At 47.0% G+C, this 20969-nt stretch overlaps 1 protein-coding gene across 11 annotated transcripts in view; it reads left to right on the top strand.

Moving 5' to 3' along the window:
- Positions 1-20969, top strand: part of SYNE2 (spectrin repeat containing nuclear envelope protein 2) — a 289020-nt gene that overhangs the window by 101794 nt on the left and 166257 nt on the right. For all 11 annotated transcript variants that reach the window (XM_044435616.1, XM_044435614.1, XM_044435613.1 and 8 more), the window contains 9 exons: positions 459-620; positions 3401-3502; positions 5500-5700; positions 7832-8003; positions 10356-10468; positions 11736-11938; positions 18244-18363; positions 18668-18956; positions 20080-20249. In XM_044435616.1, coding sequence (XP_044291551.1) covers positions 459-620; positions 3401-3502; positions 5500-5700; positions 7832-8003; positions 10356-10468; positions 11736-11938; positions 18244-18363; positions 18668-18956; positions 20080-20249 — 1532 coding nt within the window. The remainder of the gene's footprint in view (positions 1-458; positions 621-3400; positions 3503-5499; positions 5701-7831; positions 8004-10355; positions 10469-11735; positions 11939-18243; positions 18364-18667; positions 18957-20079; positions 20250-20969) is intronic.

Raw genomic sequence — 20969 nt, 5'->3', positions numbered from 1 at the left:
TAATTCTGGGAATAACAGCCACGTCTGTCGGCCTAATGCTTTGTGAATGGCTAAGCTCTTCTGGAAGCTTTTCTGGGGTTGCAGATGTTAGGAGTGGGTAGTAGAAATGGTTTTCCTAAACGATGGTTTGAACCTGCCCGGGCATTTGCTCCATAACTGGGACTAGTTGGGGCACATTAGTGGGAGAAAACGAAATCTGACAAGCCAAGACCAGCTTGCAAGACCTGTTTTTAGAACCTGAAGAACTACTGTGGGTTTTGATATGGTAATATTTAAAGCCGTATTTGGTAAGAAGCTGTCATCGTCCAACGGGAACATTGGATTATCCCTTCCCCCGTCTTGTTTATGTGTCTGGTTTCATCTCCCCACGTCTTTATTCATGAAGTTGCTTGATTCCAAGCCCTTACGCTTTGCTTCCTTCCTTTTTCTTTTGTGGGAAATATAAATCCCTCCGCAAGATCAATGAACGGACTGAAAACTATTGTGATAACTTGGGAAGAGCTCTGGCGTTATGGGATAAACTTCTTAATTTATCCAGCTCAGTTGACGAATGGTCAAATGCAGAGCTGAAGAACTTAGAGGATGGCCACTTGAGCGAGGAAGAGTTGGCAGAGCTGGAGGTAAGATGGTGGGACTCCTTGTTGTCGGGTGAGGATTTGGCATCATCTTTGCTCTGTGCCTGCCAGATTCAAGTGTGTTTGTCGGGTTAGGTGCAATTTTCACTCTTTTATTGTTCTGGTTTTTACACTGTGTTTTAATGCATTTATTCTATCATCATTTTAGCTACATTTTTATTTTAAATCTTGGTTATTATGGCTAGCCATTCTGAACTCTGCTGCCTTGGTGGAAGATGAAGTATACGTCAAACAGATAAATACATATGGTTGATGAAACTATCTGTCAATAAATAATTGCAGTTGAGAGGGTTTAAACTGAATGAAGATTTGCATAATTCAATTGCCCTGCTATTTAAGTTGTTGCAAATTCCATTTTTCCTGCCCCTTTGCCGTCTCCCACAGTGCCCCACCCCCTGTTCTTTCCCACACAGATGTTTGAAATGTTATTTTAACAGCAGAACGTGAACTTCAATTAAAATTAAAATTAGGACCAGGCATTAAGGCAAAGTCTGATGAAACCCAAACTGCCCATTGCATTTCTGCATCTTAATTTCCCGTTTAGGCTGCAGATTTTTCCAAAAACGGAACAGGCGTCTAATCCTATTGCTTTCTCTGGCTTTAACTTTTATGGCATTGCTTCATATAGTAGCAGACCATTATTATGCCATTGCATTTGCACGCGTCCCTTTTCCCTCTTGTGAGTGATGCTTGCGCAGCTCCATTTTAGCCTCACAACAACCACCGTGTTGTTGGGCTGAGGCCATTCCCCAGTGACCTCCCCTGCTGAGCAGGGCCTAGAACCCGGACCTCCCGGCCCCAGTCCAGCTCTCTCACTGCTGCACCAGCCCATTGCTCTGTCAGGCGTGGCTTCATCCCGGGCAGCACTCCCTGTCCCAATGCTGGGGCCTTCCCACCCCAGGATGAAATTGCCCTTCCTCCCCTGCAGCCGGGCTTCCAGAGGCCCCCCTGCCCTCGCAGTCAGGGAGGGGCAGCCTGCGGGTGCTCATGTGCATGTGAACTCACGAGCAACTTGGGCCCAGGCCAGCCCTGGGTTTTATTTATTTATTTAAAATATTTATATGCCGTCCTGTTGCAAAAAGCCTCAGGACGGCTTACAACATAAAACACAACATAAATAAATTCCCGACCCACCATGGCTGCAGTTAAAAACATAGAAAAGACAATTTTAAAACTTATTAAAATATTGCTGGAATAAAAAGGTCTTAACCTGGCGCCAAAAAGCAAATAACGACAGCGCCAGGCAGACCTCTCTGGGGAGCGCATTCCATAGGCAGGGCGCCACCGCAGAGAAGGCCCTGCTCCGGGTACTTTGCCTCCTCGTGTCTTTCACGGAGGGTTCCCAGAGAAGGGCCTCTGCTGCTGATCTCAGGGGGTGGGAGGGCAAATATGGAAGAAGGTGTTCCTTCAGGTATCCAGGTCCCAAGCCGTTAAGGGCTTTATAGGTAATAACCAGCACCTTGAATTGAGCCCGAACTTCAATGGGAAGCCAGTGAAGCTGATAGAGGACTGGGGTTATATGAGAATAACGCCCAGTCCCTGTCAGCAACCTGGCTGCTCTATTTTGCACCATCTGAAGTATCCGGACTGTCTTCAGGGGCAGCCCCACGTAGAGCGCATTGCAGAAATCCAACCGGGAAGTAACCAATGCATGTGTCACTGTCGCTAGGCAGTTGTCCTCCAAGTAGGGACGCAGCTGATGGATTAGTCGAAGCTGAAGGAAAGCGCTCCTCGCCACCGCAATCACTTGAGCTTCGAGGAGCACTCCCAAGCTGCGGACCCTGTCCTTCAGAGGGAGTGCTACCCCATTCAGGGCAAGGTTATCCACGGTTGGATAACCATGTCCACCTTGGGGTGCAGCCCAGCTCACGAGTGCAGTTGCCGACAACGGTGCCAAAGGGCCAGGGCTGTGCAAGGACCAGTCTGGGGGGCCCTGGGGTCCCTGGACCTCCCTGGACCCCTCCCTCAGGGAGTCTTCCTTCTCTCTGCCATGGGTGCCACTGCTGTGACTCCTCCTCTTCATGCTCTGGGCACCCTTGCTCCCAGTCACTCGCCTGGCAAACGAAAAGCCAGCAGGCAGGAGGCAGGGGCTGGTGGTGATGATGAAGAGGGGGGAGCCCTGTTGGTGTGGGCCCCGAGCAAGAGCCCAGCAATGCTTACCTGCAAGGATGACACCTGTGAGTGATGGTCCCATTCCTTCAGGTACCTGGTTGAGTGTGGAGCTGTGAGGCTTTGCTCCAGAAAGCAGCCCGGGGCTGCGCTGAACTGATGTCCTTCCTGAAGCCAATATCTGCTCTGTGTATGCACCGGACCACCCCCGGGCACTGCAGCTATCCAGTGATCTGTGGCACAGTGCAGGTGACATGGTGGGAAGCCCCCCGGTGCACAGTCAGTGTTCGAACGGAGGCAAAAGCATCTGCCGAAGTGGAAGCAAAAACCTTTTACCTCGAATGCAGGCAAAAGCATGACCAGATGACCTTTCATAGTGTGCAAACAGGATTCATGGATCCCTCCTTCAGGTATTCAGGGCACAATTCTGTACATATTTAGACAGAAAGAAGCCTGCCGTTTCCAGCTTTCCCCAAGCGATATTCCTGGCTGGCTGGGAAGGGCTGGGAGTTGCAGGATTTTTTTCTGTCTAAACGTGCATGGACTTTCAGCTGCAATTCACCCTTAGCCAACTGAGCACGAGTTGAATACATCTTCGGAGCACAGAATTGGAAAGATTGATGATTCCATTCAGCTTGCTTTGCCTTTTTCCTTAGGCTGCCTTACGGTTCCAAGAAAAAAACTTAGAGGAATTTGACTCAAAGGTGGATGAAATACAGCATCTTCTCAATAGCAGCGAGCCCCCGCTTGAGCTACAGGTGAGGGGTGGTCTAACCAGGGTTTGGTTGAGGTTTATTCTGATCTCTTTATTTAACCGTGATGAGATGATTTCCACTGACCAGGGTCCTGCTGTTTCCTCCTGGACAGAAAAATGCAATCAGAAATGGCGACGTGTAGCAGATAGGAAGCCTCCTACATCTGGGCATCTGCCAGCAGGACTTCCCATGTTCTCCTTCATTTCCAGGAAAAAAATCCTGCTCCATTTTTGGGCTACCTGTGCAGGTCTTGGAAGTAGGAGTCTGTCCCGAGCCCTTGGCTAGTGCCAGATATCCCTGGGCGAACCATTAAGCCTGTAAGGGGTCCAGGAAGGATGAGAGCTGATATGCTGACCATCCTTGCCTTACCAGCCACAGCAGGATCTTTCTCCTCATGAGTAGACCCTTCCTGCTGAATGAACACTGGCAAAAGGGTCTTCTGACACCTTGACTCTGGTCCTGCGCTTTATTTATTTATTTAGGGAACTTCTACGCTGCCCCATTTGCCGAAGCCTTGGGGCGGCTCACAATCATAAATAAATAACATAATATAAAACCATATAATTTAACAGTATAAATTAAGTCGCCCTGGCCAAAGAATAAAATAAATAAATAATATTAACAATTAAAATAACGTTTGAATAAAAAGGTCTTCGCCTGGCACCGAAAAACAAATAACAACAGCGCCAGGCGGACCTCTCTGGGGAGCGCATTCCATAGATTGGGTGCCACCGCAGAGAAAGCCCTCCTCCGAGTACTTACCCTCCTAATTTCCTTCACGGAGGGTTCCCGGAGAAGGGCCTCTCCCGCTGATCTCAAGGGGCAGACGAGCATATATGGATGTAAGCGCTCCTTCAGGTAACCAGGACCCAAGCCGTTAAGGGCTTTATAGGTCATCACCAACACCTTGAATTGGGCCCGGACTTCAATGGGAAGCCAGTGAAGCTGACGGAGAACTGGAGTCATGTGAACATAACGCCCAGTCCCCGTCAGCAGCCTGGCAGCTCTATTTTGAACCAATTGAAGTATCTGGACCGTCTTCAAGGGCAGCCCCACGTAGAGCGCGTTACAGAAGTCAAGGCGGGAAGTCACCAATGCGTGTGTCACTGTCACCAGGCAGTCGTTCTCCAGGTAGGGGCACAGCGCATCCCACCTAATCTGGTACCACCATGTTCTGACGTGCCATGGGTGGCGTCTGCAGCCCCAGCTGGGCTTGGGATGGGTTGAAAGGGTTCCCGGGCACCTCGGGCAAGATATCCCTGCCAGAGAGAATCGTAGGTTCTCCCAGGTCTACTGCAGATAAGAAGGGTGCTAAGGACTCACTTTGCTCCTCTTCTGACATGGTCTCATGGGCCAGTCGTGAGCTCAAGAGGCAGCATTTTCAGCCATGTTCTTGAGAGTGAGAGAAACTCTAAAATGTTCAGGAAAGTCCTTACTCTGATAATGTGGCACAAGTGGCTTTTCAGGGGTGGGGAACTTGGGATAGGGGTGGTCCAGAGAATGATGGAGCTGTGGTCAGTGGCTGGCAGAGCGTCCAACTTCCTCCCCGACGATCCTCTTTGAAAGGCAAGGACGAAGCCTTTGTTCCATCCACTGGAAACAAAGATGGCAGCCATCACGTCCCCTTCTCCCCCAGTTCACCTTCTAATGAGACTCGCCGTGTCAAATGATGAGCTCCTCTGCCTGCTTTCCACATCGTGGGATACACGGTGATGGCATCTCTAGATGTGATGGGGGGCTGGGGAGAGCTTTGGATGTGGGATGCCATTTTCAGCAGCAGCCCTGGGTTATCAGTCATCACCAGTCTTCCTCACAATTTCACACCAATTTCTCCCCCTGCACCCCAACAATGTGTGGAAGAGCTTTCAGATGTCATTCCGTATAGTAGGCAGATAAGTAAAATTGCAATCCATCCACCCTGGGGTGCTTCTGTGAGGTTGTATAGCAAGAAAATCGGCCAGGAGAACGCCTAACCTTGCCTTTGCCTTACTCGTTTTCAGGTCATCAGATCCTCTCTTCTGAACAAAATGGAGCTGATAAGGAAGCAGCTGCCAAACAGGTCGGTGCCCATTGGACTCAATGGTAACACAGTGGAACTAAAAGGAGACCTTGACCTGGCCAAGACGCAAATCGGAATGACAGAGTCACTTCTGAAGGCCTTGTCGCCCTCGGATACCTTGGAGATCTTTACTAAACTGGAGGTACTCCGAACACACACACAATCCTAGGAATGCCACACGCAACTGTCTGCCCATAAATGAGGGCTCCACTCATTCCATTGCTATACCCCCCATTGACCAGAGCTCTGTGGCTGAAACTTATGCCTATTTAGAGTAGACCCACTGAGTTCAGTGAGTGTACTTTAATTCTGGATCCAACTCTGTGTTTAGAACTCCTCTAAAGCTCATGAAGGAAGCTGAAGGAAGTCCCCAAATATCCCACCCACCACCAGTTATAGGCAGGGGTAGAAATTACATCAGCCCTTATCCCTTAAATATGCTTAATGTGATGCAGGATTGGCTCAGGGATTTCAGTGCTGCTTAAAAGCAAATTCTGGTTAGCTTTAGCCATAGTTAGGCTGGTGTGGGGAACAGAGGAGGGTCTGGTGGGAGATCACATCCCGTCCACCAGCTCATTCTCGATTCTTTAGTCACAGTTAAGCAAGTCCTTGGGAGCAAGACCTCTTCACTGGCCTTTTAATTTTTAAAACCCTTGTTTCCCCTTGGAAGAACAGCTGCCTTCCAAAATCCTTTTGTGCACAGCTCCACACAGGACAGGGCTGAGCTGTGGGTAGCAGTCCAAGGTGAACTAGGACTTGGGATGAAGAAACAGAGCTTAAACCAGACGTCAGGCCCAAAGCGCAGCCATGGCTCCAGAAAAACCATGTGTCTTCAGCTAAGCTCAGGAGGCTCTTTAACGCGTGAGCTGAGTCAGTGTCCTGGGGCAAGAAAACTCTGCGATGAGAGCCAGTGTGGCGTAGTGGTTAAGAGCACAGGACTAGGACTCAGGCGATCCGGGTTCGAGTCCCTGCTCTGCCACGGAGGCAACTGGGTGACTCTGGGCCAGTCCCAGACTCTCAGCCCGACCTACCCCACAGGGTTGTTGTTGTGGGGATAAGATGGAGGAGGAGAATGATGTAAGCTGCCTTGAGCCCTTCGTAGGAAAAAGGCAGGATATAAATCACAATATAAATAAGTAAGCAAGCAAGCAAGCAAGCCCATTCCTGGCATGGTCCAGGGAGCTCCAGCCCCACAGGCTGGAGGTGCGGAAAAGCCTCCATGCAGTGGGAGGTTGTGGAGACGGGTCTGGACTCAGGGTCTCCCCGGGGGCTTTGGGCCACTTGCTGCCTCTCAGCCTCCCTGGCTTCACAGGACTGTTGTCAGGATCAGTTGGAGGGGAGGGGAGCTCTGTGAGTGGCCTCAGGCCTCCTGCAAGGGGAAGAATGGTGGGATAGAAATGTTTTAATAAATAAATCAATATATATAAGCAGCGTAGCAGAAGTAGCAGGAGCGATATACTGTCTTCAGGCAGGGTGGGCAACCAGTGGCCTTCCAGATGTTTTGCCTGAGGGTTTCTGTCGTCCCTCCCCATCGGCCCCGCTGGCTGGTTCCGATGGAAGCTGTGGGCCAAGAGACTGGGAGGTCCGCTAGTTGCCCAGCCTTGCCATGCAGAGCTCTGGCGGGCCACCCCTGGGGTCATCCAGGCCAGGAGGCTTTCCACTGGAGCCTTCACATCAGAAAACACACCTTGGTCCACAGGCCATCATGGCTCTGTCAGATGTCCGGAGAAGGTGTGACAAGCTGGTGGCCATGTGTCCTGCAGGCCAGCTTTCCCCAACCTGTTCCCCAGATGATTCATTCAGCCACAGGTCCCAGCATTCAGCTGGGAAACGCTGGGAAGGTAGCCCAACACATCTGGGTGAGTGCGACCGATGGGGGAAACCGATGAGAACATGCTGGATCCAGATAAGGATAAGGACAGGTTTCAGTGCAATCCTGAGCATGTCTACTCAGGAGTAATTCCCCTGCATTTCATGGTGTCTGTTCCCAAGAAAATGCATATAGGACTGGATCCTTAATCCTGAGTTTGGTTTGTAGCAACAGCCTAATGCTGTAGTCTCTGGGAAGTTCATGAGTAGCCTGAATTGGATACCTATCTTTTTTGGGGGTGGGCGGGGAGAGTCCCCTGGGATGCAGCAGTAGGCCCCCTATGACCCTCCCAGTGTTTTGGACTATCACTTCCGTCTGCCAAAGAAAGACTTTTTGTTTGCCAAAATGCCCAAAGACCATTTGACACATTGGTGCTTTTTGAAAACCACCTTTCATTCTTTAGGAAATTCATCAGAAGATTCAGCAGCAAAAATGTCACGTGCACTTACTTCAAAAGGAGACAGGTTATTTGAACCCAGAAGTGATTGAATTGCAGCAGCAGCTTGAAAGCATGACTGACTTATTCAACTCGAAGAAACAAATTTTTCAGGATCACTTTACTACTCTCTTGGACTGTAAGTAAAATTGTATTGCGTAAAAATCCAATGCTGATGAATGGACTTCCCTTTGCATGGTGTTACATTATTCTCTCTTCCACTCTGAAGTCCCCCCATCCCCTGAATATTTGCTTTGGGGGGTCTCCAGTGCCATACAGCCGATTTTAGGGGTGCCCCTTCCCTGTTTTGTTGACAGAAGTGGTTGACTTGGTGGCAGAACGTACTTGGATTCTACCCAGTGCTACTGCTGCAGTTCCGTTTTCTGTGAAAACAGCATTTTAAGCAATCGTGGCATTGCAACCTGAAGTTATGTTGACACTAATTTGCATATTTTGAAATTCAGAGTCATAGAAATCTGAGCTAGATGGACCCAAAACCTGATCCCTGGGCGTTCTTCCCATGTTCTTATGGTTAGAGGGATAGACATTTTTCCTCTTTATGAAGCTATGCTTTTGCCATGCTGTATAGCAAACTCACCCTGAGTTTTTATGGCACAAGTGGGACCTGCAGCAAAGCGTTGCAGGGTGGAGTGATCTCTCCAGGACTCTGGCCAGCCGCAGCTTTTCCGCAACATTCCATTTTCCCATTCCCTAGTTTTCCACCCTCGCCCACCGTTCCATTCTGTCCTGCCCTGACGACAGTCACTGCTCTCTGCTGCATGGCTGGACCTCATTTGCCCCGTTTGGGGGATCCCCTTTGGGTACTTTCCCCCGTGGACCTCGAGGTTCATTTTTTCCTTTATTTGCAGTCTCCTCTTCTGCCAGAAATGTCGCCCAGGGCAGTTTTCCCCTGACCTCCTGGCATCTCCCTCTCGTGCATGGATGGCGCCATTTTGGCCTTGGAAGGATTGACTGCCACCGACCCGGTTGTGCTCATTAACTTGATGAGTGTACTCGGGTCGGTCCAAGGCTCATCTCCTGGGCCCATGGTCCACCCACTGCATTGCCCCGAGTCCTGACATGAGCCAGTCAAATGCAGAAGCCAAAAATTATGGCTTTTGATCGCTGCTCACTCGAATGTCAGCGTTTGGGTGGTTGACCCTGGTCAAAGCCCATCCCTCCGGCATTTCGGGGACCTCCTCTCGCGTGTGGCCCATCCTTGCAAAGCAAGCTGCACCAGAGGGGCTCTGGAAGCGTTCGTGGTTTGAAGGCTGCACCACTGGCAACAAAGGCTGCTGCAGCCGGCGTGGAGGAAGGACGCCGCTTGCACCGTGGTCCCGTGGGGCTCCGTTCCCGGCAAGTCTCGTGCGGCCAGGGCCCAGGCAGCATCCCTCTCCCGCGCCAGCTGGTGCCAAAGAGGAGAACATGGGGCTCAGTTCCTTGACTGAGCAGGTACTCGGGCTTTGGGAGGCCGACCCCAGGAGTCTGTCAGATTCCCAGCCCCAAAACGGAACCTTCCACACCCCAGCTGTGAGTTGCACGGACCGAGAAAGGGCAGGGGGCGGGCAGAGGTTCTGCTGCAGCAACCAATGACTCTCCCCCTTCACCATACTTCTGGAGGCAGTGCTGGGAGTCCCATGGGCATTCCCTGCATTATCCAAAAAGAAGAAGAAGCTGAGCTGGTTTTCTTCAGCCACAGTCAAGAAAGCGTGATCCTGCAAAGGTAAAAGTGGGGCAGCTACTGCAGGTGCCCTGAGTGCCCCACAGAGAGTTGGGGGCTGTGATTGGTTCTCCCGGGGGGCAGGTTCCTCTCTCTGGGAACAGGGTGTGTGGCATCCCATTCCTGCTAGGGCAGCTGGGATTGGAGTCCCATTAGCAGCCAGCAGAGAATCCAGAGGGCTTCCTCACCAGGGGGAGATGGTCACATGCAACATCGCTTTCCCACTCAGGATGGCAAAACCCAGATCCCTGGCCAGATCCCCAGTGGGCAAAGGATTTGGGGGCTCGCCTTTCCCTTACCAGTCTGAAGGTGACTTTCTTCCCCTTTGGGCTGGTCAGGTTGGTGAGCACAGCCGTGGTTCCATCCAAGATTGGGGCTCTCAAAACTTCAGTTAGGTGCTGGCATTCACAGACACCCTTGATCCAATGCACAGGACAGACGTAGCAAAAACAGAGCCAATCTCGCAATCACAACCCCACGTGTTTTGCTAAAACAAGATAATGCCATCACAGCTGCAAACAGACCCAAGCATTCCTCCAGGCTCAAGTGAAAGGGGTTTCTCTCCCTCTTCCCTCCCCATCCCCCTTTTCCTGGTTGTTGGTTGTTGTCCTTTTAGCCTGTTAGCCTCCAGTCAGGGATAGTCTTATTTTTCTAGAGTCGTATCAGCCACTTCTGGACCCTTTCGGGCTGAGAAGCAGGAGTGATCTAGATGAAATAAATTGTACCTTCTCTTAGGTCCAAAGTCATATTTTGACATTTATTTTTCCGCAGATCAGTGTAACAGTTTTGATGAATGGTTCAACAGTACTCGGCTATCTCTGGAGGATTGTTTTGACCCCTCTGAAACTAAAGAGATATTAGAAGAGAAAATTCAGCGGCTGACGGTGAGGCCTCACTGTAATGAGGTTCTCCTTTAATTTTCTGTAGGCTTGATATACTTGCATTCACACTTGATGCAGCTTGCTCCAGCGTAAACACAATGAGGTTGTGTTGTTGACTAATAAGATTGCAGCACTGATCCACTATAAAGAGTCTCTGAACTAAACAGTGGATTTAAAAATATATATTTTGACTACATGCATTAATAAAAAGTGCAGATGGCATGTCTCCTGAGAGAAAAGCACCATACGAGAGCAGGAAATTCTTCTTAGGTAACCCTCCCCAACCTGGTGCTTTCGGAAATGTACTGCAATCCCCATCATTCCTAGTCAGCATGGGTCTCTTGTGCAAATATATTGTTATAGTGCTGTTTTATCCTGCCCTTCGTCCAGAGTTCTCAGTCCCTAGCCTATTGTCCTCACAACAGCCCTGTGAGGTAGGCCGGTCTGGGAGAGACTAACTAGCTCATGGTCATCTAGTAAGCACTGTGGATAAGTGGGACTCTGAACCTGAGTCTCTCTGGTTGAATTGCATCCAACACTGTTACTGCTGCGCCTCATTGGTTCCTTTTAGGCCAATTGGAATGCCCGATTAAGGAACTCATACGTTAACGATGGGTACAGTAGGCTTCAGTGATTCATCCAGAGTCACCACAGGGAATCTTCTCTGGAGTTAGCTAATCCGTCGTGCCTCTGCAATGAAAGTGGTTCGAGTACCCAGCACCTGGGGAGGCTAATTGGAAGGCCCCAAGAGCAGAGCGGTCAGTCATGCAGGGGTGCATTGGGCAGCCTCCTCTGTGAGAGCCTTCCTTGAGAAACAAGCCTTTGACTATTTAACTTAATGGTTTTCCATTTGTTGTGCACTGTTGAATTCCCTCAGCACAGTTCTGACCTCCGTGGAATGTGCAAGTTTAGTTTTGTTGAAAAAGCTTGCACTGATATTGCATGACAGAAAAGTCATTTCCATGCTGACCTACTGGGGTCAGCCTATCCACAAATCAGCAGTGATCAATGTGCATACATAATTGCTATTATTATTATCGCATTTCTGTACTGCCCCTAGCCAAAGCTCTGTGAGTAGTTCACAATACTAACCACAGAATCATACTCTCAAGTCACCCATCCAGCTTCTGACCAGGCCTGACCCTGCTTAGCTTCCCAGATTAGGCAGGATCAAGCACATCGGGCTATAGCCAGTGCGTGGGTCATCCAGGCCAGACAAAATAGTGCGACTCACCTGGATACATACCGTGCTGTGCTTCTTTTTGTTCAGAGCTTCCTAGATTTTGATGGCAAAGACAGTGATATCCACGAGGTGAAGATTCTCCTGACGCAGCTGAACAGGTATTTGCCCCAAGCGCAGGTCAACCAACTGAGCAGCTGGGTCCGGGACCGAGAAGCGGCGCTGCAGGGAATAACTTCCAAAAGCGAGGCTCGCCTGCACAAGCTCCACGTTTCTTTGCAGCAGTTTGCTAGGTAAGAAGCCCAAATGAGCCTGGCGGGACTTCGCTGAAAGATCAGTGCACCCCTTTACCTAGTTGAAGGGTTCCTAGCCTGACTTTTGATCACATAGACTTCAAGGCAGCTTGCAAATAAAGCAACAAATTCAGTACAATAAACACACACATTTACACGTGACATGCACATGGTGGGCGTGTTGTGAGCGGAGCCGGCAGGTGCCACAGGTCAGACTAGATGGCCCGGGAGGCCCCTTCTGACTCGCTCTGTTTCTGTATTTTTATGTCTATGTTTCTATACACGACAAACCGGACCTGTAAGCAATATAGCAGAAGAGCAAGAACCACAAAAATGGCTAAGATAAAGATAAGAGGTCAAGAACAGAAGAACAACAGTTCTATCACTGAAAGGCTGGGAAAGTAAAGCAGTCTTAATTCTTTCTTCCCTTCTTTCTCTCCTTCATCATTTTGACCCCCTTCTTCAACTAGAAAAATTCTCAAAGCAGCTTCCAGATCAATAAAAGGGATGGCCCCTGCCCTCTGGCTTACCATTTAATAAAACAGGACACCAAAACTTAAAAGTGATGTGGAGGGAGAAGAAAAACAAAAACATTCAAGACACGGATCCTTACTATTTTATTTATTTATATATTCAATTTCTATGCTGTCCCACTAGTCATAGGCTCTCTGGGAGAATTACAACACAATAAAATCCATAATATACAATGTAGTATATAATACAATATATAACACAATAAAATCCACAAACCACAATAACCCATAAGCAGTGCAATTCATAAGTAAACGCTATTAAAATGAAATAAAACAAACTAAGAATAATAAAACAAATAAGATAAATATCATACATAGGGACCCAAAAATTAAAGGGACGTAGACCAATTAGAACATAATTAATATCAATATCTAGCTTAAATTAATAGAGTCAAAAGACAGCAGCATTTAATGATAAAAAATATTTAAAACACCACTGCAACCAACCAATCAACTCACCTGTCAAAATAACAATGGAACAAAAATGTCTTAAGTTGGCACTTAAAGGAAAGCAGAGCAGGCACCCACTGAACCTGTTGTAAGCCGCCCCGAGGCTTCGGCGAATGGGGTGGCATAAAAATGTTTTAATAAAATAATAAATAAATAATAAAAACCTCCAGTGGGATAGAATTCGAGAGCTGGGGGGCTAAGACTGAAAAAGCCCTCTTCCTCATCCTCACACTCCCCCCCAATGCAGAGGGGGGCTTCAGGTGTTCAGGTGAGGGCCGCAGTGCCTGGTCCGGTACATAGGGGAAAGGCACCACCTCAGATAGCCCGGCCCCAAGCTGTTTAGGGCTTTGCATGTTATCGGGAACATTTTAATTGGGCCCAGACGGCAACCGGCAGCCAGTGCAGCCCGCATTAGATCGGCGCGACGTGCTCACGGGTGCTGGTGCGCATCAGTCCACATGCGGTGCAATTCTGAACAAGTTGCAAGGTCCAGACCGTTTCCAAAGGCAGACTCTCGTAGCGCATAGGGAGCGCATTGCTGCAATCCAAGCGGGAGGCGACGGGTGCATGGATAGGTGTGGCAAGGCACTGCTCATCCAGGTAGGGACGCAGCTGATAGATCAGCCAAAGCTGATGCAAAGTGCCCCTGGAAACCGAGTCCACCTGGGCCACCAGGGAAGGGTCAGAATCCAGGAGCACTCCAAGGTGGCGAACCTAATCCTTGCGGGGCTGTAACCCCATCCAGGACGGGTTGAAAGCTCCCCTCTTGAACAGACAGACGCCCCACCAACAGTACCTCTGTCTTATCTGCACTGAGCTTCAGCTTATTGGCTCACATCCAGCTTATTACTGAGCTCAGGCACCAGTTCAGACCATCACTGCCTCACCTGGAGATGGTGCGAACAAGCGGTAGAGCTGAGGGCCATCAGCGTCCTGGCGACACGTCAGCCCAAGCCTCCTGATGAAAAGCATGGGGTACAGAGCAGAGCCCCACGGGACTCCATGGTGCAGAGGCCATGGCACAAAGCAATAGTTTCCCCCACCACCCCCTGGACATGGTTGGCAGGTAGGAGCCAGAGCAGTGCCCCCAACTCCCAACCCAGCCAGCCTCTCCAGAAGGCATCATGGTCGAAGGTGTTGGAAGATGCTGAGAAGTCCAGGAGCATCAGCATGGTTGTTCTCTTCCGTCTCTCTCCCAGCCGAGGTCATCCCACAGGGTGATCAAGGCAGTCTCTGTTCCAAAGCCAGCCCTAAAGTCCAATTGAAATGGGTCTAGATAATCCATTTCCTCCAGGAGAGCCTGAAGTTGCCTGGCCGGAATCCACTCGATTGCCTTGCCCAGTAAGAACTGTAAGGCTGCTCTTATTATGTAGTGTACCTGTAATGCTCTAAGGCCATCCAAAATTGCAGGGCCTATCATGACAGGCCAGAATGGAAAGAGATTCGAAGGGGCGACAGCCAAAAAGAGTGGCGCACCCCTGCTTTCTGCCTCCCCCTCTCCTATATCCTGATGGGTACCAGGAACTTAAAAGCCAGTAATCTTTCTGAAACAAGCTCTTTACCCCCAGCCTTTTCACTGGCACAGGGTGTGCAGAGTTACATTTCAATACTGCATCCCCTTTCTTAATTTTCTATGCTACCTTGACTCAGACTAGCCATTACAGTTCTTGCATCGAAAAGGGGAAGCCAACCAACATTCATTCATAAGTTTTCTATGTTGTCTTGTTTTTTCAAAAAATCTCAAGATGGTGTACAATTAAAAAAAACAACAACATCAGAACCAGGCAAATGGTACTTGGTTTAAAAATACAATAGATAAAATGTATGATAAAAACTAATACTTAAGAAACTGGGTAAATAAAGAGGTTTTAGCCTGCCACTGGAATGAATAAAGAGTCGGTACAAAACAAACCTCTCCGGAGAGTGTTCTGCATTTGATTGCTTCCATGGTAATTTTATACAGCCCACTCCATTCTTTGCATCAGACTCTTTATCTGCTTCTATTATGGGAAGAGTTATAATGATAATCTCATTCATAGATAGACAATGCAGTCAGATCATCTTTCAATTGAATTCATAGGTGTAATAGCCTATAATGGTGGCAGTTGATTTCCCATTGTTAGGCCAAATTTCTGTGAAAAATATTCACCATTAAAGTGAAAGATATTACATTATAATCATGCACTATCCTCAGTGCAAAAGCCATAACAATCAAATATAAGTCCTGTCAAATTGGATCTTGCTCTTTTATTAACCACATCCTATATTCTGTTTGGCTATGGTGTGTCTTTAATTTTCTTTGAAATTTTCCTCTCTTTCTCTCCATACATTGTGCTGCCACCAGGAATTTAATTCCAACCTTTTAAATTAAGCTCTCCCTGAATATTGTGCTCGAGTGATAAGGCTCCTTTGTTGGGCTATCTGGCCCTGAGGATGAGACTCTGGTATTCAAACATCCGATGACTCTGGGTCAACAATAAGCAAAATAAAACTTTATTTGTACCTTAAGTGTGTTGGTTTCAAGGTGTTCAGTAACTTATTGCCTTAGTGAATAAAACAATGTATAATAACTTCTGAGTCAGGTATCTCTCTCACTCCCTTCTTGCTCACTCCTCACTCTCAGATCATCTTTTCTCATCTCAATGTACTTTGTCCAGTCTTTATTCTATTTCTCTCAATTTAATCTTTCCCTTCTGCATTCAGGTCAGCTTCTATCTCTGAAGCCCTTACAATACTTGACAATACTAGGTTTTGACTCACCCTAGTCACTGATATGTCCTCTTAAGTATTCCACTTCTTTCCCTTTCCTTTTGAATCTTAAATGCTTTTCACAGCTCTATCTGGGATTCTAATGAGAAGACTATCTCTTTGGAGTCTGCAAACCAATGACTAACCCCAACTAACTGTCAACTTATGACAGACTGATAGACTATCTATATATCTCTCTCCTCTTAGCTGTTTACCAATATTTGAAGGAACACACATGTAACACTTTAAATCATTACAATATCTTTTTTTTTTAAAAATAAGCAAAACAAAACCATCAAATGAAAAAGGAGAAATAAAAACATATCTGCAGAATTTAGATAGAGGTAGTCCCCTGGCTAGGAACAACCCGTACTTATGAATGTGTGAACTACCACGCACCCTATATGAATATCTCTTGCAAAAAGTCACAGATATCGCTAGGAAACTATGTGATGTGTTTGGTGGTGTGTCAGTGGCAGCGTAGTTCCCTAGAGATACAGTATTCACAGCTTTCATTCCTCTGCGTCGGCTTGAGCTTACCTAAGCTGGAGTATTTCGAGGCATGTGTGGGATGTATGGTTCCCTTCTGGTTTTTCTCTAGCATTTTGCCTTGCAACCAGGCCCATGAAGTAGGGATGGGAACATTTGAGGAGCAAGATCCTAACACGGAGAGCTTCACAAAGGTTTACCATGCAGTTGTCGAGTCCTTCAGCTGCTACAAGGCCATTTATGGCGAGAAAAAGAAAATGGCTGCACCAACAACCCTTGATGCCTGCTTCAAGAAAGTGACTCCTTGCTCTGAGCAGCACGGTCAAACCCTGACTCTTCAGCAGCAGGTCCATCTCCAACATCACCAGTTAATGTTAGGCTTAATGTAACCTCAAGAATGTTCTGAATTGGTTTAAGAACTGTTACTTTAATTGTTTTTTGCAATTCTGTATACTTACACATATAAAAACATACATGCAGATTCTCTCTGTTTCTCTCTTCAGTATCTGTAGTTACTTTATCATTACTGTCTTATTATGCTGTATTGTGTTTAAGATGTTTTAGTGAATATGGAAGTGCTCCTTAAGTGTTTCCTGTGCATAGAAAGGTACAATATACATACATATGCTAAGACAAACATGTGATCCGACTTACATACAAATTTGACTGAAGGACGTTTTCAGGAATGGAACTCGTTCTTAACCTGAGACCTACCTGTATATCAGTTATACATAAGCATCAGCAATTACATCCTTGCATTTATGCATTTGACAGAGGCATCTGTTTGGTGTCTGTCCAATGTTGAGAATGTTGCTAAATCCCTCCTGCATTACAGGAGATGAACATTTGCCCTTCCAATGTTGTTATGCTAGTCTTTTTCCTGCCAAAGCTGTGGACTATGTGTTAATTTTAAATAGCATCTACATCAGTAAATATTAAAGAATATTCCAGTTTAAATTCTATCCATTTTATAACTTCCTGCCCAAAAGAGGCTTGAACATATGTAATAATGTATCAATAATATGATCAATGGATAAGTATTGAAAACAGAATTGTGGGTTGATATGACACGTCAGCCTGAATAATTCCCGATAGTGGAGGAAATTGTGGAGCTGTAAAACTTGCAGGGCCACCACACCTAAATGCTACGCAATTACAAGTGTAATTTGCCATTCAGCCAAAGCGAGCAAATTGTATTTGGCAGGAAAGACGAGAATCACCCAAACTCACCATTGATCAATGATCCGAACTCATTAGCGTCCATAAACCATAAAGGAAGAAATGGACTTATCCATCCAAGCCTGCCACAAAAACATTTTCTTACCAAGGATTAAATTAATTGAAGTTGCAAAACTGGGTCAAGATCTAATTGATGTGATATTCTCTGCCACGCACCTCTGTTACTACAACAGCTACTGCTACCACATTTATATGCTAACCTTAGTCATAGCGCTCTAGGCCAGCCTTCAGAGGCATTTGGACCACAGCTCCCAGAATCCCCATCTAGCAGGGCCATTGATTGGGAATTATGGGTGTTGCAGTGCAAATGTGTCTGGAAGCACAAGGTTGGGGAAGGTTTATTTATTTAAAGTATTTAAAACATTTCTATGCCGCCCCATTCGCCGAAGCCTCGGGGCGGCTCACAACTTAAGTTAAAATATAATACATTAAAAATATAAAACAAATTAACAATATAAAATAAATAAGGTTGCTGGACAGGGTGTAGTTTATATTAGTAGTCTACTGGGAGCCATAAATAATAATAACCGGTACACTCGCCATGTAAAAGAGAATGCATTATGCCCAGCTTGATACAAGACTCAAGTCCCCCATCCAGATTTCAACCAGGCCCAGCCCTGCTTAGCTTCCAGGATTACACAGGATCAGGTCCTCCAGCCTGTGCAACGTGCAGGTGTCAGCCATTGCACAGTGCAATTAAAAATTAATTGGTGGGCTTGCTGAATTTGAACCAAGACCCTTACATAACATTTGCATGGAATAGTCATTGTCCCTGGATTTTACAACTAAATTGTTAAGCTTCCTGAGCCATATATATTGCTTTCTTCTGTCTGTTTATTTTTAAAGGCTTGAAGATGACTTTGGAAGTCTGGAGGGATGGCTAAGCCTTCAGGAAGAGACTTTGCAAGAGAGCCTGAAAGAGAAGCTGGGACTTGAAAATTTTTATCAACTTCTACTAAAGCAGAGGTATTCTGTCCTTGTCCCTACTGCTCTCTTTGAGGCTAGTGCCATGAAGTATGCTCGTATTTTGCGCACGAACATGTCTGTATAAAAATGTATTTTCCTGCATCTTTGGTATTTGCATCCACATGCAAGTTTCCCATATCTTTCCCCATGAAGGTGAAAAGGTGGGTGATGAGCTTGAGCAGAAAATCTAAGTTCTAAATGCTAAGAACTTAGCCATGTAAAACCCAGCGTCTGCTGATTTACGAACACTGGCTTCGCAGAAGAAAATAATCCAACGTTATTGCTGCTGTTCTTTATTTCTTAGGGAGTCCTTTGATTCTTTTGCTTGGCTGGCAAATTCTTTGAGGAACGCTGGATTTTCAGGGGATGAGGTGGTACTAGGATCCAGTCAGCTTGTTGGCAGGTACAAGAAGTTGCTCAACCAGGTCCGTAAAAGCCTCCGACTTCCTCAGGCACTTTCTGCAGAAGAAAAGAACTTTGAAGAGCTGGCCCAGAGCATGCTCTGTTGGATTCAGAGATTGAAGGACTCCATCCAGAGGCTGAGTGCCAAAGAAACCAAGATGCCTGCAGAAGAAAGGCTGTGCCAGATGAAGGTACGAAAACCCAGTCAACTGTTTCCGTGATGACGTGCTGTTCTCCCCTTGAACATTTCTATCTAGTGCCAACCATCTACCAGCTGAGCCCAATTTAGCCTCTCAGTTGTGAATTGATGTAACGTGTGTGTAGGATTGTAGCTTTGTGATGCAAAATGCCCTTCCCTAACCTAGAATCATTGGACTACAGCTCCCAGAGTTCCTGACTATTGGCCACACTAACTGGAATTGAGGGGAGTCTGAAACATCTGGAGAGCACCAGGTTGGAAAGGCTCATGTGCGGTTTGCAATGTCAGTGTCAATTCAATGGGTCATTCTAATATCTGGAGGGTACCAGTCGCAAAGAAAACGCTTTGAGGCAGCCAAGCCCTTTAAATACAAAAAGAAAGAAACATACCCAGTCATCTTGCCCTTAAAGATGGTATGTCTGACCTACACACCCAGAATAATTTCAGTTTAACCTGGCCTCACTCCTCCTGAATTACCAGGTTTGCCTTTAAAAGGCTGGGGCAAATATCGCAACCCTGGTAAGCTGTTTTATACATTAAAATCTCGCATCCCAGCATTTCCTTTCCACCCCTTCCTTGTCACCAGATGTTCTTCTTCCAGTATTGCACCACCTTCTGTCATGAGCGCATCATCTTTCATTTCTGTACTGCTTAGTAGCCAAAGCTTTGCACAACAATTCACAGAATGCATGAAAAACACACAGAGAAAAACCAGCGTGAGAGGTCAGCGGGCAAAATGTCAAACCATTTGGATGGTTTTTAGCCGTATAAGTTACTTTCAAACCAGGAAATATCAGTGCTGTTAAGGTGATGTCAAAATGAAGGCAGTGTTGGTGTCAGGTGGGGCTCAGTGGGAAGATTGTTCTGTTATTGAGGGGCCACCACTGAGAAGCTCCCCCAGGAGATGACACTTAAAGGAAGATGTCAGGTGTAGGTGCTGGTTGTAGTAGCTGTCATTCTACAATTCTTGATTGGGGTCAGACTGTCAAACCGACGTGAAAGTGAAGCACTAGGTTCTGTCATTAGTTTGCACCCTTGTTATGTCATCCTCTCCTAGGGTAGATCAAAACCAGAGTGGGAAAGTGATTTCTCTCATGCTGTTCCTTGTAACGCAGGAGATTGCCTTGCTGAAAGATGAAGGAGATGCTAAACTGCAAAACATTGCAGCTCTCGGAGAACACTTGAAGAGCCTTGATGGAAGCAAAAACCCAGCAATTCAGCAGAAGGTTTCCGATGTCCAGAATGAGTGGGACTGCACCTTTCAGCTGGCTGCTGACTGTCTGAAGTAGGTATCCCTCAGGCAGAAAAGGTATTGCAAAGCTGAAAAATATGGTGCTGTAGCCTTCCCTAGAGAGAAAACACTCCCAGTACAGGTTTAGTGCTCAGCGAGGTGGGAAACGTGTGACTTGGCTGCTGGTAAAAGTGAAGAACTTCGTGGCACTCTCAGGAAAAATAATTTCTGGCACTAGAGTCCACGTTATTGTATCGATAAGCTCTCAAAAAGAATGGTTCTTCTTTGACTTCAGGCCCAACATCTGAAGGCGCACGGTCTAGAGGAGCCCAAGTAACCACCCCAGACAGGAGATGATTGATTGATTGATTGATTGATTGAATATATATACCACCCCAATTGCCCAGAGGGCTCTCTGGATGGTTTGCAAACATTAAAACCCCATCCATCTTAAAATAAATAAATTGGCCATGATGAGAACTTCAGAACAACAGACAGGGATTCCCTTTCTGTAATTACGAAGGTGTTACAATTTAAGTGACTCTGAACTACTTGATATTGGTATTTTTTTCGGGTGTGGCTGACAGCCTGGCTGCTCTTGTTCTCGCATATCAGGAATGCAAAAGCTGCTCTAAAGCACAGAGCGGCAGCTGGGTGCGGGCAGAGAGAAGTGTTTGCTGTGAGCTTCGCACCTGAAATAAAACACAGGGCCTTCCACACAGCAAGACATGCAGCTTGTTAAGTCTGGGGCCTGAACTCACCAGTTTGTACCAC

The sequence above is a fragment of the Varanus komodoensis genome, unplaced genomic scaffold (assembly GCF_004798865.1).
Source record: "Varanus komodoensis strain SLA01 unplaced genomic scaffold, ASM479886v1 scaffold3, whole genome shotgun sequence".
Taxonomy (NCBI): Eukaryota; Metazoa; Chordata; class Lepidosauria; order Squamata; family Varanidae; genus Varanus; species Varanus komodoensis.
The sequence above is the reverse complement of the archived record's forward strand: the minus strand, read 5'-3'. Positions and strand labels throughout refer to the sequence as shown.